The following is a 14,796-nucleotide window of genomic DNA, read 5'->3' on the forward strand; positions in this document are numbered from 1 at the left end:
AATTATTAATTTAATAAATTTAAATTAAATTAATATTTTAATTATTTATATGCCTTCCCGTACGAAAAATAAATACCGATTATTAATCTTTAATAATTATAAAAGTTATTACTTAATTAAATTTAAATATTATTATTAATAAAATAATATTATTATATTTTATATATTTTTATATTCCTCTTACTTCTTTTAATTACTTAATATTAATTACTTTAGGCCGTTAAAATAAATATATAGTCGTTAAATCGAAGGTTTAATATATATATATATTAATTATATAAATAAACTTAAATTTCTTTATATTTTCCGTAAAACTTTTTTTACTTTTATAATAAAGAAAAATATATAAAATAATTTTATAGGTATTAGTTTTATACTATACGATTTAAAAAAAGTATTTTTTAAGTTAAATATAAAGTTTTATACGTTTATACCCTTATCTTTAAAGCCGGGTACGGTACTATCCTAAGTATTTTAAATACTATAAAACTCCTAAAAAACTAATTTATAATTAATATTTATTAAAATTTATATTACTAACTATTAAAATAATTCTCCGACTTTAATATTAATTATAATAAACTAACTTATTAAAAATATAATAATTATAATATATTAAATAACTTTCCTTTAATTAAAGGTATCTTCGTTCCGTAAAGCGAACCGAGGTACTAAGTAAGCGCCGGAAAGTAAAAAAAACATATGTATAGCTTAAAGGATCACTTACTATATAAGATACACAGGATCTACTGGACCAGAAGGCTGTGGGTGGAGAGGTGGCGTAAGGAAAGGAGTAGGGTGGTGGTAGTGTAGGGGGAGGGCGTACGAAGGTTCAGTGCTGTAGTGTGTGCGGCAAGCCTGGCCATAATATCCGTACGTGCCAGGAGATTACAGAAGAGTCTGATTCAACTGTTTCTGATGTAATTGTAGTAGGTTAATAGTGTTGTTGTTTTGTAATTGAGGATGGTTGTAATAGGGTAGTGGAAATCGATCCACTCGCTTGTCCGATCCGCTCGCTTATCAAATACGTTACCCATCAGGACAAAGAGATGCATGCCCATGACCCCGACACATCTATTTACCCCCTCTAAGCCATCAAATCCCCTACGCAATTCTAAATGTCCACATTTCTCATGTCCAGTCATAAAGTGAATCCTTCAACTTGCAACGCATCAGCGTGACTAAACAAATAAAGGGTACCGTACCCAGCTTCTAAAAGACAAGGTTCAGGAATCAAACAAGGCTCCGAATGCAGGAACGCCCCTGCTCTCCAGCCCATATACCACCTTCTCGGTCAGCTTCTGGTTACTGATAATCACCACGGCCTCGCACTTGCCGACAATCTTTTTCCGTCCAGTTGAGTTGGTTCTCCCCTCCAGTCTCGCGTACTGCTCAGGTCCCTCTCCTTGGCTCTCCTCCCAAACTCGATAGACCAATTTGACCAAATCTGGCCTTTTGAATTTGGGGCCGCCCTTGGAGGTATCAATGATGATGGCACGCGGGTCGGTGGCGTAGAGCAGATCAATGATGTCCTGCCCATACGTCTGCAAGGGTGACTTGGTGGACCAAATGATTCTCACAGGGTGGTCTGGCTTTTGCACAAACAGACTCAGGCACGGCGCGATTCCAGATCCCGTCGCAACAATGACGCACGGTTCAAACATGCCAGCGACTCTCATGACGCCAAACTGCGGCGTGCCCCTCGTGTAGATGTGCGTGGGCGGATTGGCGATGATCTTGGACGTCCAGTCTCCCGCCTTGGACACAATGACCGAGTATCCCTTTTCACCGGCATGCGACAACCCTTTGTTTTGTTTTTGCGTCTTCTCTCTCTCGACCGACACCATGGAGCTGCCGCTACTGCTTGTCTGGTGGGTGGCATCTTCAATCTTTGGAGCATAGGGATGAGGGATGACCCCAAACCCGTGCGTCTCTCTCAGAGGGCTGTCGGTCAATTTGACTGCCTGCCCATAGTGCACATCCCTGTACTCAAAATTGAGCTTGACGCAATGGCTCGATAGTACCTCGGCCTCGACCTTTCTGAGTTTTAGCCTTGTCCAAGGGTAGACGACCAAGCCCGTGATGACCACCAACATCCAAAAGTTGGGTGACTGCACGAGCCCCGTGCCGAAATCGTGGGAGGAGTTCTCATAAGTGAGAAGCAAGACCTGCACCCAAAACAAAAACACCGCCGTCCATCCCATGAACCTGTGGACGCCTTCAAACCAGTTGTGGCACCTTCTTCGGAACTCGGGCCATGCGGTCGCGAGCATGCTGACCAAGAGTGCGAGGATGGTGTAGCTGACGAGGTAGATGTATCCCTTCACCATCCCTTGCTCCTCGGCGATGTCGGAACCAGTCCACTCCAGCGTCAGAAGCACAAGAAACGCAATGTACCACGCCGTAGCAGCCATGGCACACCCGGAATGGACACCGCCGTAGGAGTAGATCTTGGCCCCCAACCTCCTGGCTCTCAGAGGGAGGTACTTGGTGACAGCCTTGTCGGCAAAGACCCAAAAGAAAGCATTGACCACATGCTCATTTCTGACCAGCAGCGCGGCCAAAACGTTGGCCGTGACCGCTATACTGGCCTGTTGATAGGTGAACCTCTCAGCCTGACTTGACAGCCCGTGTTTGGAAGCGAGGACGACGAGGGCCGAGAGGTTGCCCAAGAAGGCCAGGCAGAAGATTCGGCGGTAGACAGAACCAAAATTGTAACGAAAGTAACGATAGGTTCGGGACCCTTTCTTCGGGGGCAACGGGCCCGGATCCAGCCCAGCAAGTGTGACAGGACAATCAGGTTCGTCCTCTCTGTCAGTGAGAGAAAGTGGGGTGGAGATGATGGTGACTCTAGGAGACGGAGTAGAATCAAGCTTAGCGAGCCCATCCTCCAATTGGCGGGGCGTAGTAGCTATTGCTGTGGCCGGAGGCTGTCGGGGAAGATCAACTTCCTCGTCATCCGAGTGGTCAGATTCACAGTCCGAGGGCTCGTAGATATCCATATCTTGTGGGAGAGTCTGAATAGGGGTTCCGGGGTGAGCATGGTTTTGAGAGAGGTCACTGATAAGTCCGTGCCGTTGTGTTGTTGATAGCGAAGACATCGTCATCTTGTACGTTGCTTGTGTGTGGATGTTGGGTGTGTGTGTGTGTACGTGTCAGAGTCTAACAGACAACACGGTAAGGTAGTTAGCGTCTCAAGATGGTGACAAGATGAATAAACACTGGAATGCTTTGCGAACCTTGATACAGCTTTACACTCCCTATGTAACAGATTGCCTGGGGCTGATACCGAAAACTGCTCTTTGTTGACGGGGTATTTGAAACTTGGAGCCGAACAGATCCGCGAAGTTTCAAGAATGAGATGGTCAGGGTAAGGCACCTCGGTGTCCTATATGACTGCCCATGTAATCTGAAGTGGAGATTCAGAGAAAGGCAGAAGCAAGGAGGCAACTACTCTGTCTTATTATACCTGGGGATCTTGTACTTTCAAAGACGCATAGCGCCCAGAATGGCATCTTCAGACTTCCTCTTCCCCGAGATCCAATAGCAGGCTACTTGCCGGACCATGCCATGATCCTGGCGTTTCCCCGTTCCCCCCTTGGGGGCAGAGAATCTGGGCATTATCGAGGGAGCCTAGGTTGTGGTCTTGTCGGCTGTGGGATGCATAGGGGGGCGGGAGGTCGGAATTTTGCCCAAAGTAGTCAGGTCGTCCAGTGATAACTATCTCCTAGCTTGGCTTGCGGTATTCTGGACGTAGGTAGACTACTTCTCTGGTGTCTGCAAAACAAACATAGGTACAACTGGACTGGGTCCGGGCACTATCTGTATGCGATCGCCTCAAATAGAGCCTGCGTGTAACCCGTTGTACCAACCTTCGGGGCTCCCGAGATCCATAACGGGAAAGGTGGGATGTGTCTTCGCCTATCGTGGTCGGCTCTGCTGCATGGACGATGGAAGGGAATGCAGGGGTAGTGCGAGAGCACATCCTGTTGGAAAGGTTCATGTGTGAGGTAAGGTACCTGGTGAGATATTCCGGGACGAGGCTGACGCATTGTTCGCTCTTTGCATGTGGCGTTCTAGAAGAACGTGTCGAAGTATCCAGCACCCCGGCAAAACGGGGGTTATTTGTAAAAAGTAAAAAGAAGGGGAAAAGTTCGAAGTGTGGGTGACAGCCGGCAAAGAGGGTACACGGTCTCATGGACCAACAAGACTACCTAGGTACCTCGGCAGGCAGATAGTTTGGGGATTGAGCATGTATCAGCTTTGCTCCTTTGACATTTAAAGCTGCTTTCCGCTGCTGCACACACAACTGCTTCTCTGATCCTCCCCAAACACCACGCAGGATTTGATCAGTGACCTGCAATCCTTGTATCGCAACCTGCCTCGCAACCTGCCCGTTTTGCTTAACGATGTGGGGGGCTCATGTTCGGACGGATGGAGACGGCCGTGACTAAGTTTCGAGGATGATAGCAATCGTTGTTCATGACGTGCTTCTTTGCGTGCTCATGTGGTAGCATGTCACCATGCAGAGAAAACTTACAGGCCGTGGGAATATTGGTGCCCTACCGGTAGTAGAGGACGCCGACGCGCTGTAGATCGTTCCGTTCGGATGAATTCCCTTGTCTGGTCATTTGTTGTAGTCTTCTCGATGGCACCTGCTTGTTATCCTAGTTTTGGGCGTTATGATGAAAATGTTGGTGTTTTTTATCGTGTAGTACCAGTCGGCAACGGGAGAAAATCCGTCTAGTGGTGAGCCAACTCAGCCTCAGGATAACAGGGGTTACGCGCAGAGTGCATTCATGTGTAATTCGGGACGTTATGCAAGTGTTCCATGGATCGCAGGCGGTCAGAGATGTGGTAGTCAGTAATGTAAGCAGTTTAACGCAACGTCTGTGATCAGCGCAAGGGGCCGGGGTCCCATGAGAGGTAGAAGCGTCGACGTGGGTTTAATGGCGTCTGCGAGCTGACATTTTTTACTACGGCGATATGCCAATGACTGGCAACGGTACTTGGAGTCGGAGAGGTTGATGTTGACGGGACGGGTTGCAACTGCTACAGACAGCATCGAAGTCTGTGTGGAGTCCGTGGTAACCTGCCGATTCGGGGAGCCATAGATTTCGATGTTGCCATCAAAGAGGAGACAGTCTGACAGGTCTGAGGTCGCCAAACCATGGCGATATGACGACATCGGTGGCATGTGATAAAACCGTTCGCTTTGCAAAACATTGGTTGAAGGAGCACAGGAGGTTCTGGGATCTCGAGATAAGGTAGGGAGAGCTGTGGTGAGGATAGGCGACTCCACTAGGTGCCAAGAGGCCAGGGTTTATTTTTCCGCAAAGATCGTGCGCTAAATGTGTTTAGCTCCGATGCTTGCCGTGATCATCTTTCGAGCGGCAACGACAACAACGGCAACCCAGGCACAAGCCGTGAAAGCTTCAACACTCGGCTTGCAACATGGTGGCTTGCGGGAGGACCTGTGGTATGCGCGGGGGCTGCCCGGCAGAAGGGGGGGGGGGGTACTTACCTCGTCACTGTCGCAGATGTAGCGGTGATGGGCCTCGGACGGGCATCCGGCCACTGGAAGGCTTGGAAGCTGCACAGAAGCCCGGTTGGCCAGCAAGGTGCATCTTGCTCAATTAGGAAAGTGTCTGTAACCCCTTCCAGTATCATGAACCAAAAAATGAAGCGATTGTGAATCCACGACCCGCATTATCGCGACTCTCACAACTCTCGCCGCTTCCTTCCTGCGAGATCCAGCTCCCGTCCTGTCGGCCAAACTGTTCCGTCTGACGCCGCGGGCGATAAGGCTCAACAACGCACCAAGCGAATGGTAGCAGTGTCACGTCACCAAAAAAAAACACCGCCGTGGGGGGGCCTCGGAGCAATTGGAAGCCTTGCATCTCTGGGACTGATCTGTTTTCCCTCCGACCGACTGATACCAGAAAACAACCACGAACACACACACAGATAACAACGATTTCTCACCGAGCGCTCATTTGGGCTGCAACCCGGCGAGCTTGAGCATCCTGGCTGCAGCATCGGCCACGGCTCTCCACAATCGCTATCTTGCCCTGCATCATATCTACAATAACCCTGAAGCGAACATAATTATTTGGAATTTTTCCTCTACTTCGTACGTCAGTGGTTATCATCGATTCCCTTGCCGGACCACCAAAAATGGCTCCCAGCGCGGCGATCACAGGCTTTGGGCAAGGCAAGCTCGAAACTGGTTGTTTGTCTCTTTCTCAACAAGATTCCAGCAGCTCAGAAAGACCGTCCTTAGTACGGCAGCTCAAAACTCGCAGCACCGGAATCGGCCCCTTAAATCCCGTCCGTTCGGGGCCCGTGGAGTACCTACGGGGAGGTAACCAACATCTTCTACAGCTCGGACTCGTGGCACCGCGGCTCAGGCTGAACCACAACTGTGCATCATCCTCGACGAATGTTTCGTTCGCAATCCTACCGTCAATGAATTGTGATGGAGTTTTGGATGGGGTCAGACGTTAGCTGTTGGCGCCAGGGCTCTGTGCTGCCTTCATCCGTCTCTGGCCCAGAATAACACTGATCACAATCCTTTCCAAAGTCGAGCATGATTGGGACATGATGTCTATTTTATATCTCTTCATCGGTTCCGTTTGGGTTCCTTGGAGAGCAGGGACATGGCGCCCTTTATTTTTGGGCTGTCACCCCTCTTCATCAATGTAGATGAGGCACTCACGATGCACAAGGACGGAGTGTGACCGGATGGATGGCTATTTTCTAGACATCGCTGGTTCGGCTGTCTGGAAGGGCAACTCGAAGTCACTTGCTAACAGTTCGCAAACGTCATGGTTGATCGAGCCGGGAATCACGGAGCCTCTCGGTCTTTCACACAGCACGTCCGAGGATGTGTGTGGCTCCGTTGCCCCTGGTTCTCCCCTCCTTCCCGTCATAGAACTCGTTCACCCAGTCAACCATCCTGGCGATTGACTCTAGCTGCACCCGCTGCAACCCTTGGTTACGCTCTCCACTTCTGGTGTCTAGATCGTTGCAGTGCCTGCCTCCGGGGATGAGATGCACTGGCGCGTCAGGCGTACTTTCCAGAGGTCGTCCAGGGCGGGATTTGCTCGAGACAGATCCAGAACGCCAGGGGTCGAATTCTCTGTCGCTGCGTTAGCAAAACAAGGAGAAAGAAGTTGACTCTGTGGAAGACGTACCCGTTCGTCCATATTAACCGAGTTGTTTTCACGAACCAGCCGCTGGTCAGTTGGTTGACGTCGGCCTCTGTCTTGCCCAGTGAGAGACCCGACCTGGCGTCCCCCTGGTCTGGAAACATCAGGCGGCACTGACGCTCAAAGTACTCGGGACTAACGTGGCGGGACATGATGGATGGTTGCCCTGCTGGTGCGCCTGTCTGCCAGTAAAAGAAGGGCTCATTGCAAAGCATCCAGAACCACTGCCTGTTGAAGGTGTTGCTGACCGAGTAGTCGGTGTAGAACGGACTGGTCACGTTGTAGCTGTCGTAGCAGCCAGTCGAGTTGACCTGGGCCCAATCTTCATAGCCATAGTTGCTGCAGGCATCGGGTAGGAATTCGTGCTTGAACCAGGCAGAGTAGTTGATCAGAGCTTTTTGCAGCCCAACACCGTTGCTTGCCGGCGAGGAGGTAGGAACTCCGCTTGGGAACCACAGCTCAGTGCCCCATCCGTCAAGATCTACGGGACGAACCCCCTGAATGGTGTCGCACATTTGGTAGAAACGGTGGTAGCTGGAGGTGATGGCTTTGTTAGGGTTCCATTGTCAGTGAGGCCAGGTGAGGTAGGCACAAGCAAGCGCAATGGCGGAACACCTACAAATGTACTGCCACTCTGCCAACGCAAACCCAACCGCTCTGGTTGTCTTTGTTAGGCGCCACAAGGTCTCCTGATTTCTCCATGAGCTGAGACGTACGACGCAAAATCCCCTTTCTCCTTGATGTCCCCCAGTCCAAAGCCTTCTTTCAGACTTTTCACCTCTTCCTCACTGCCATGTTCCAAAACCTGGTCGATATGAGCCGTGATCTTCTCAAAATCTTTGCTACAGTTCCGCGGCATGCCCTCCCAGATAGGTGTGAAGTATTCCCAGAAGTGTCGGATGGCTTGAACGGGTGCCGAGCTCGCATGGTAGGCCCAAAAGGTCCCGGGAGACAGGTGGTCGAGCCAGGCGGCGAGATTGCCAGAGTAGGAGCCTCCTACAAAAATCCATGGAGCCTTGGGGGCGTTGGACCGACCGGATTCATCAAACGGAAGTTGAACTTGGCGGGCAAAATGAGCAAAATCAGCGACAGAATCGTTGAGGGTCAGGTACGTCAGGTTGACCGTGGAGAGGTGGGAGAAGGGAGAGGAATCGCCCCAGTAGCGGTCTTTTGTGTCATTTTAGCCGGCGACCCATCTCGTGCCTGAGGGGAGGGTTGAAAATTTACGTTCAATCAGGAGGATTGCAGCTCCAATGGCCTGGGCATAGAGACCAACTATGGTCTGGTTTGTCAAGAAACCGCTGTAATATTCGGCGCTGGCCTCTCCTGGAGAAAATACCACCACCTGTACGTGACTTTAGTGATTGACCTCGGGCGACAAGAAAGGCGTAGGAAATACAGGAGAGCCCGGGCCATCCCAGTAGGTGGTATCCCACCAGTATCTCTGACTGAACGTCCCCAAAGATGGGTTAGAGTGGTCAATCAATTGGCTGAACCTGCTTTCACTGCCCATCAAGGTGTCTAGGCTGAGTGTTGCGATGTTGGGCTGGGGGGCTGGAGGCAAGGGCAGTAACGCACCGACACGCCCTAGGAAGGTCAAAATAAGGACAGACGGCTTCATTTTGAAGCCCAAGTGCAAAAGGTGAAAAGACTGGACATGAAGAGAGAGAGAGAGAGTCAAAAGATTCGGGGCATTGCTGATGTGTATATTTGAGCCACTTGACAGAACAGCATGTAGGTAGGTAGCATTGCAACGAAACACACCCATACCTCCATGCTGCAGTCTATCTATCTGGAGTTACACCACCGGCTTCAAGCAACCCGTCAATACAGGCAGACTCACAGGGTCGGTTCAGGAACTGAGAGGTAGCCCAGAGGTGCCTCAGCATGCGAGATAAAGTGAGGCTGATCAGCAGATCATTTGTAGTCAGGGCCGAGAGCATCTTGGTTTTCTGGAAAATGCAAAAATAACCGAAAGAGCATAGCCATGGGCGTTGTGTGCAGAGTTGAAATCATGGTAGCGACTCAAACCAAACAGTATGGTTGGAAATAAGGGATGGTGACCGTGAGTGAGTTCCGGCTAAGTGAGCTCGGCGAGTTGTGTTGCACCCGCCCATGTCCGAGCTGGATGGCCTCGTCTTGTAGATGACGAGCCGGAGACAAGACTTGGTCGGCTAGTGTTACTTGGTGGTTGGAACAACAGCTGGGAAATAGCCCGTGCACAAAAAACGACCCATAGGCTTCACGTGATTCCACACGTGCCTTGACCGTTGCTCAGACTTACAGTGGCAGTCAGCACTGACCAGCTCAAGGTGGGAGCTCCACTGGCTTCTCAGCGACAGTAGCCAGAGCTCCGAGAACAGAATCGCAAGCATCACCACCTCGAACCCCCCTCGCAATTGTCGACGCTAGCCCGCCTCAATTGCAGCAAAAATGGCGACAGGCACGGCTTCCGAGATCCCGCGGCGTATGTTGCTTCCCCCATTCGCAACCTATTATCTCCGTCATATTGGCTAACGTCACGAGCACACAGAGGCGACCCGCGAGGAGATGCGTGATGCCAAACTCCCCATGGCGTACCGCGACAGCTGCGGCCACCTCTTGATCCCCCTCAACCGCTGTCGTCAGGACACATACTACCTTCCCTGGAAGTGCAACGTACGGATTCCACCCCAGCGTCCCTGTCAACCGACTGGCCCCCGAACCGCTCTCATCGCGGGGTAGCTGACAATACTGACCACACCACAGGACGAGAGACACAGCTACGAAAAGTGCCAGTACGTCGAGTTCAAGAAGCGGGTGGCCAAGATGGACGAGCTCAGAGAGGCCAAGGGAGGTGCGCGGAGTAACTAGAGCGGTGGAAGACGGCGGGGAAACGAACTGGCGAGCACAGGAATCACAAGACGGGCTTGCAGTGTACATACAGAATAAGAAGGTGAAGCATGGTGGTCTAGGCTGGGAAATCATAGACGGCAATTGCATCACACACGAGCAAATACCTGCCTGGGAATCTCGAGGACCAGGAAGCTGACAATCCGGGCATAGCTGAGGCGCAGGGACAGGACAGTGTCTGTTCAGTACAACAACATTGCTCGGGCTTGTCCATCATCAAGCTACGAGCTAGGCAATCTGGTTCGCTTATATTCAGTCTATAAAGCTCTAGGGTTGTGCCGACCCGCCTATCTATCTAGGACCCCCTCTCTGTGCGAATTTCTCGAGATTTTCAGGTCTTTGTGGAAATGGATTCTTCCATCAACTTTGGTGAGACAATGGGGACCCCCTTTTCATCGTCTTTGCCAAGCACCATCTTATACCTGACGGCCCAAAGACCGGAGTTCCGACTGCTCAGATACGGATTGTTCAGGTACTTTTTCACAGCCACCGGGGCCTGCTTCTTCTTTCTGTTCCCGGTGGCCATGGAAATAAACGCGTTGTCGATGTCTGACCACTCCCCAAAAGCCTTGAAAAAGAGGTCGGTGTCGGTCATGCCTTGCGCTTCACCCTCTCGCAACAATTGTCCCTTGCGGAGCATAGAGAAACCTCCCCAGCCGCTGGCCAACCACTCAGTCATGGCAACGGTGTAATTTTTCTCATCACGAATATGCTCTTCAATCCGCGTGCCATTGACCTGCTCTTGGGAGAACCCATTTCGCAGAGACAATTCTGTCCCCTTCGGGCCTCGCCAGTGAGGCATTCACCCTCAAGCCTCCTATCTGAAGAAAGCGGCCTACCTTTGACACTGTCCAGCTCCGGCAAGTCCTCGCCCTCCTTTTTGACGCACATCTCCACCACACTCAACCCTTCCCACGCCGCGCCGCTTTTGACGACCCTGATCTCTGGACTGGTGACCTCGTATCGACCACTGCCCACCTTACCCTTGCTTTCCCCCTCGCTGTGCTGGGACTGCATCACAAGCTCAGGGTAAAAAGTCCCCACGGCCTCACGGTCATAACCTCCAAAGATAAAATCCACCCTCTCGAGCCCCTTTTCCTGCGTCGCACCACTGAGAAGGAGGTCCTCCGCCAGTCTCATATTCGTCACGGCAACCACAAGATCAACCCTGTACTCTGTCCTCAGCACCTTTGCGCTGGATTTCGCTTCACTCACAAGAAACTCCTTGTGCTCCTTAGGTAGATCATCCAACACATTGGTGGAGTGGACATCCCAGTCCATGCTAACCATGCCAAAGAAGCCAATCTTGTACTTTCCCTGCTGCCGGATATCAAAAACGCGCTGGGCTGAAGGAGGTACCAGCGCGGCGGCGGGGGACACGACGAGATTGGTCTTGGGGGCGGAGACACCGGCGTCTTGAAAGCAAAATGCGGAGGACTGTGCTTCTGAGGAGCGATGTTTGGGAGAGGCAGAAGCCAGCCCGAACGAGGGAAAGGTAGGCTCTCTGGGGGAGCTGCTGGGGGTATCTAATATCAGTCAGTACACGGCACACAGAAATGACAACGGGAGTTGGGAACATGCCAGAGATGCAGCACACTACATCAATGGGCAGCTGTGATAAAACAGTTATGATCCCCTCCGCATTTGTAGTGGCTTGCCCGTTCGGGGTAGCTGGGGCAAAGACGCCACTGCTGAGAACCACAATCGGGGTGGAGGAGTTTTTAGGATTGCCCCGGAGTTCAACCTTCAAGGGGTTCCCCCCGTTTTTGGCCGACTCGAGCATGGTGGCAAAGCGAGCGACATGCTCCCGGTTTAGCGAGTGGTACACATCGTTGAAATGGTAGATTGTCAACACGTCGCTGCAGCCAAGTTTGGGTTTGGGCTGGGCGACCCCGGGCTTGAGATGCTCCGGGAGGTCATCGACGTGGGTGGTTATGTGGGCCCGGGTAGACTTCCTCTCCAATGACCAGACCTGTTGCCAACAGACACTGGCAGGCAATACTTCGCTTCATCGCCTTATGTTCGTGTGGTCTGCAGACAAAGAACGATGCAGAATGGTGGTGGCCGCTGTGTTTTGGATTTGACAAAAGAGTGTCGGGTCACCCAGGACAAAGTGGTTTAAATGAGAGACATGGGTGCGACTGAATGGTTGGCGAGCGCAAAGGGGGGGAAAACAAGGAGCACAGCGCAAGGCTGGCGGGTTTGTGTATATAGGGGGGCTTGCCCACCGGTTCCGAAGCTGGAGAGGATGACGCCCTGACTGCAGCCACCAGCGAGAGAATTCCACAAGGCGCTCAACCTTAAAACGCCATCAAAGTTTCCAGTCCGTTTCGAAGTTTGAGGTCTGCGTAATTCCCCGGGAATTAGGACTGGAGTTGTTGACCGCAAGGACAGAAACTTGAACTGTTTCTGTTCTGGGTATGTCAACAGTGTCATGAAATCCACACTATACCAATTGCGGGTAAAGCATTGGGCATGAGGCTGAAGAGGAGGACATTTCAACAACTACAATCAGAATGGAGAAAACATCCAATGTCTTTGCTTGGGAACCTACCCCTGCCAAGACGCTGAAAGCAAGCCATAACCACGCTTCGGATGTCCAGAGACTAGATCACCATGAAACAAAAAGCAAAAGGGAGCCGAAGTAATTGACAAAAGGTCTTGTGATTAACCATGGTTTGTATAGACAAGGCAAATAATTAAGTATGTACAAGAATTCTAAAACACCCTGCTCCATCCACCTAGTTGATAAATACTTTTTGTATTTACCAGAACTTCCACCAGTTCTCATAAACGGAAGGATGGGCGTTCTGGACGAGCTGCTGGGCAAACTCGTCGTGCCAATGGCCGGCGCGGGGAGCGTTGAAGTAGCCGCACTCGCCATCAGACTCACCGCCGGGCTTGATCCAGACAATGGCGTCAACGACGGTGTTGTTGGTGTTGGTGGAGGGAGCGGGTCCGAATCCGGAGGGGGCAACGTTGCACCACTCACCCCTATTACACGTAAAATGTTAGCTTGAGGTCCATCGAAAGAAATGCCAGGGGAAACATACCACTCCTTGCGGGCACCGGGGTTGGCGACACGGCCCTGGTCAACAATGAAGTGAGCAGGAAGGCCGCGCTCCTCGAGATGGGGGGCCAGGCTGGAGGCATAGTGGCTCTCATCCCAGCTGTTGCTCCACTCGGTGTAGTTCTCACGGACGACGGCGTGAAGGGGGTTGTAGTTGGAGACGTTGGTGGCGAAACCACGAATCTTGTTCTTCTTGCCGGAAGCCTCGTCGGCTCTCTTCAAGACCTCGGCGAACTCATCGGCAGCGAGGGGAAGGTTGTCGTTCCACCCGAGCCAGCCACCGTGGGCAGCGTCAATGTAGAGGTGGACGTGGTCCTGCTGGAGCTGGGTGATGGCATGGGCGATGCCATCACGGTAGGTGTCAACGGCACCGGCGCAGAGGGGGATGTTGAGGTTGGTGACCAGGTTTCCGAGCGAATCGGGCTCGAGGACAATGGCGAACTCGAGGTCCTTGGCGGCGGCGACCTTTTGGGCGTAGGGCTTGACGAACTCCTCCTTGTAGCGCTCAAAGCCGTTCTCGCCGCTCAGGAGCTCACCGGCGGACTCGCCAGCGGAGCAATCTCTGTCGGGGAGGTTGTAAAGGACGAGACCGACGATCTGCTTCTTGCCGGTCGTCTTCTGGACACGGCGGGCGGTGGCGATGGCCTCGTCGATTCGGGAGAGCTCAGAGAGACGGGAGACCCAGACGAAGGTGCTGACCTTCTGGGCCTGAAGGGTGCGGAAAGCGTTCTTGACATCGCCCTTCTTGAGGAAGCTCTTGTAGGTCTGAGTGAGCTTGTTGGACCACTCGGGGTTGACGAACTGGGTCTTGCCAACGAAGGGGTTGGAGACGTCGCCCTTGGGAGGGGTGGGCTTCTTGGGGGAGGTAGGGACGGCAGCCACGAGGGCGCCGGTGGCCAGAGCGGCAATCAAGACGTCGGCACGCATGGTGATGGTAGGTCCAAGAAGAAGGCTGGATGGAGTGGGAGACAGAGCTGGAGAGGCTGGCTGAAGAAGCAAGAAAGACTCTCCCATCTCGAGGTCGTCGTCGGATGCCTCTTATACCAGTTCACCTGGCTCGCTCCCCCAGGTTTCCCTTCCGAATCGGTTCGCCATGACAGCCCACTGCCTCCGTTAGCCAAGTTGCAACGGCCAGGATGTCGACGGGTGTCCCGGCGTCGAAGGAGACGTCGTGCCGGCACCATGGACAGAGTGGGCGATGGCCCACTCGGAACGACACATCGCGCTGGTAGGCTAAGGTCTTGGCCTGGGGTGCGGCTCCCGGTTGCCCTCCCGAAGATCCGTTTCCTCCACTTCCCAAAGAGGAAACACAGAAACATTGCGTGATGGGAGACGGTGTTGCCCATGTGGGCTCACGGTAGCGACAAGACCTCAAGCTGCATTGGCCAATTTCCCAGCGGTCAAGGGAACCTCTTTCCAAGGACACGCAGATATATTGGATCGGGAGCCCAGCCCGGACGAGATGCTCGAGAGGGTTGATGAGGGCCTCGCTGGACCTTTCTCGAGCTCTCGACATGCCACGCGCTACCTCGTGGTGCCTGGCGCAATATAGTGCCTTGTCTGGGCACTGAAGAGCCGCACTTGAACCGAACTGACGACATCTCGGAAGAATACATGTCGGCC

General features: G+C 52.1%; 5 protein-coding genes across 5 annotated transcripts; 1 reads left to right on the plus strand and 4 right to left on the minus strand.

Moving 5' to 3' along the window:
* Positions 1-1,226: 1,226 nt before the first annotated feature.
* PODANS_2_13770 (uncharacterized protein) lies at positions 1,227-3,107 on the minus strand (the record flags this gene model as incomplete). The annotated part of the gene is made up of 1 exon (XM_001903170.1): positions 1,227-3,107. The coding sequence occupies one exon, from the start codon at positions 3,105-3,107 to the stop codon at positions 1,227-1,229; it is 1,881 nt and encodes a 626-aa protein (XP_001903205.1).
* Positions 3,108-6,867: 3,760 nt separating this feature from the next.
* Positions 6,868-8,979, minus strand: PODANS_2_13780 (uncharacterized protein; the record flags this gene model as incomplete). The annotated part of the gene is made up of 6 exons (XM_001903171.1): positions 6,868-7,141; positions 7,197-7,745; positions 7,831-7,866; positions 7,928-8,378; positions 8,439-8,556; positions 8,611-8,979. 6 exons carry the CDS (start codon positions 8,977-8,979, stop codon positions 6,868-6,870), a joined length of 1,797 nt encoding a protein of 598 aa, XP_001903206.1.
* A 665-nt stretch (positions 8,980-9,644) lies between these two features.
* PODANS_2_13790 (uncharacterized protein) lies at positions 9,645-10,064 on the plus strand (the record flags this gene model as incomplete). Its single annotated transcript, XM_001903172.1, has 3 exons — positions 9,645-9,678; positions 9,745-9,869; positions 9,960-10,064. The coding sequence occupies 3 exons, from the start codon at positions 9,645-9,647 to the stop codon at positions 10,062-10,064; spliced, it is 264 nt and encodes an 87-aa protein (XP_001903207.1).
* A 370-nt stretch (positions 10,065-10,434) lies between these two features.
* PODANS_2_13795 (uncharacterized protein) lies at positions 10,435-11,886 on the minus strand (the record flags this gene model as incomplete). The annotated part of the gene is made up of 3 exons (XM_001903173.1): positions 10,435-10,874; positions 10,943-11,540; positions 11,701-11,886. 3 exons carry the CDS (start codon positions 11,884-11,886, stop codon positions 10,435-10,437), a joined length of 1,224 nt encoding a protein of 407 aa, XP_001903208.1.
* Positions 11,887-12,868: 982 nt separating this feature from the next.
* Positions 12,869-14,187, minus strand: PODANS_2_13800 (uncharacterized protein; the record flags this gene model as incomplete). The annotated part of the gene is made up of 2 exons (XM_001903174.1): positions 12,869-13,097; positions 13,157-14,187. The coding sequence occupies 2 exons, from the start codon at positions 14,185-14,187 to the stop codon at positions 12,869-12,871; spliced, it is 1,260 nt and encodes a 419-aa protein (XP_001903209.1).
* Between the last annotated feature and the right edge of the window lie 609 nt (positions 14,188-14,796).

This window comes from Podospora anserina, chromosome 2 (genome assembly GCF_000226545.1).
Source record: "Podospora anserina S mat+ genomic DNA chromosome 2, supercontig 3".
Classification (NCBI taxonomy): domain Eukaryota; kingdom Fungi; phylum Ascomycota; class Sordariomycetes; order Sordariales; family Podosporaceae; genus Podospora; species Podospora anserina.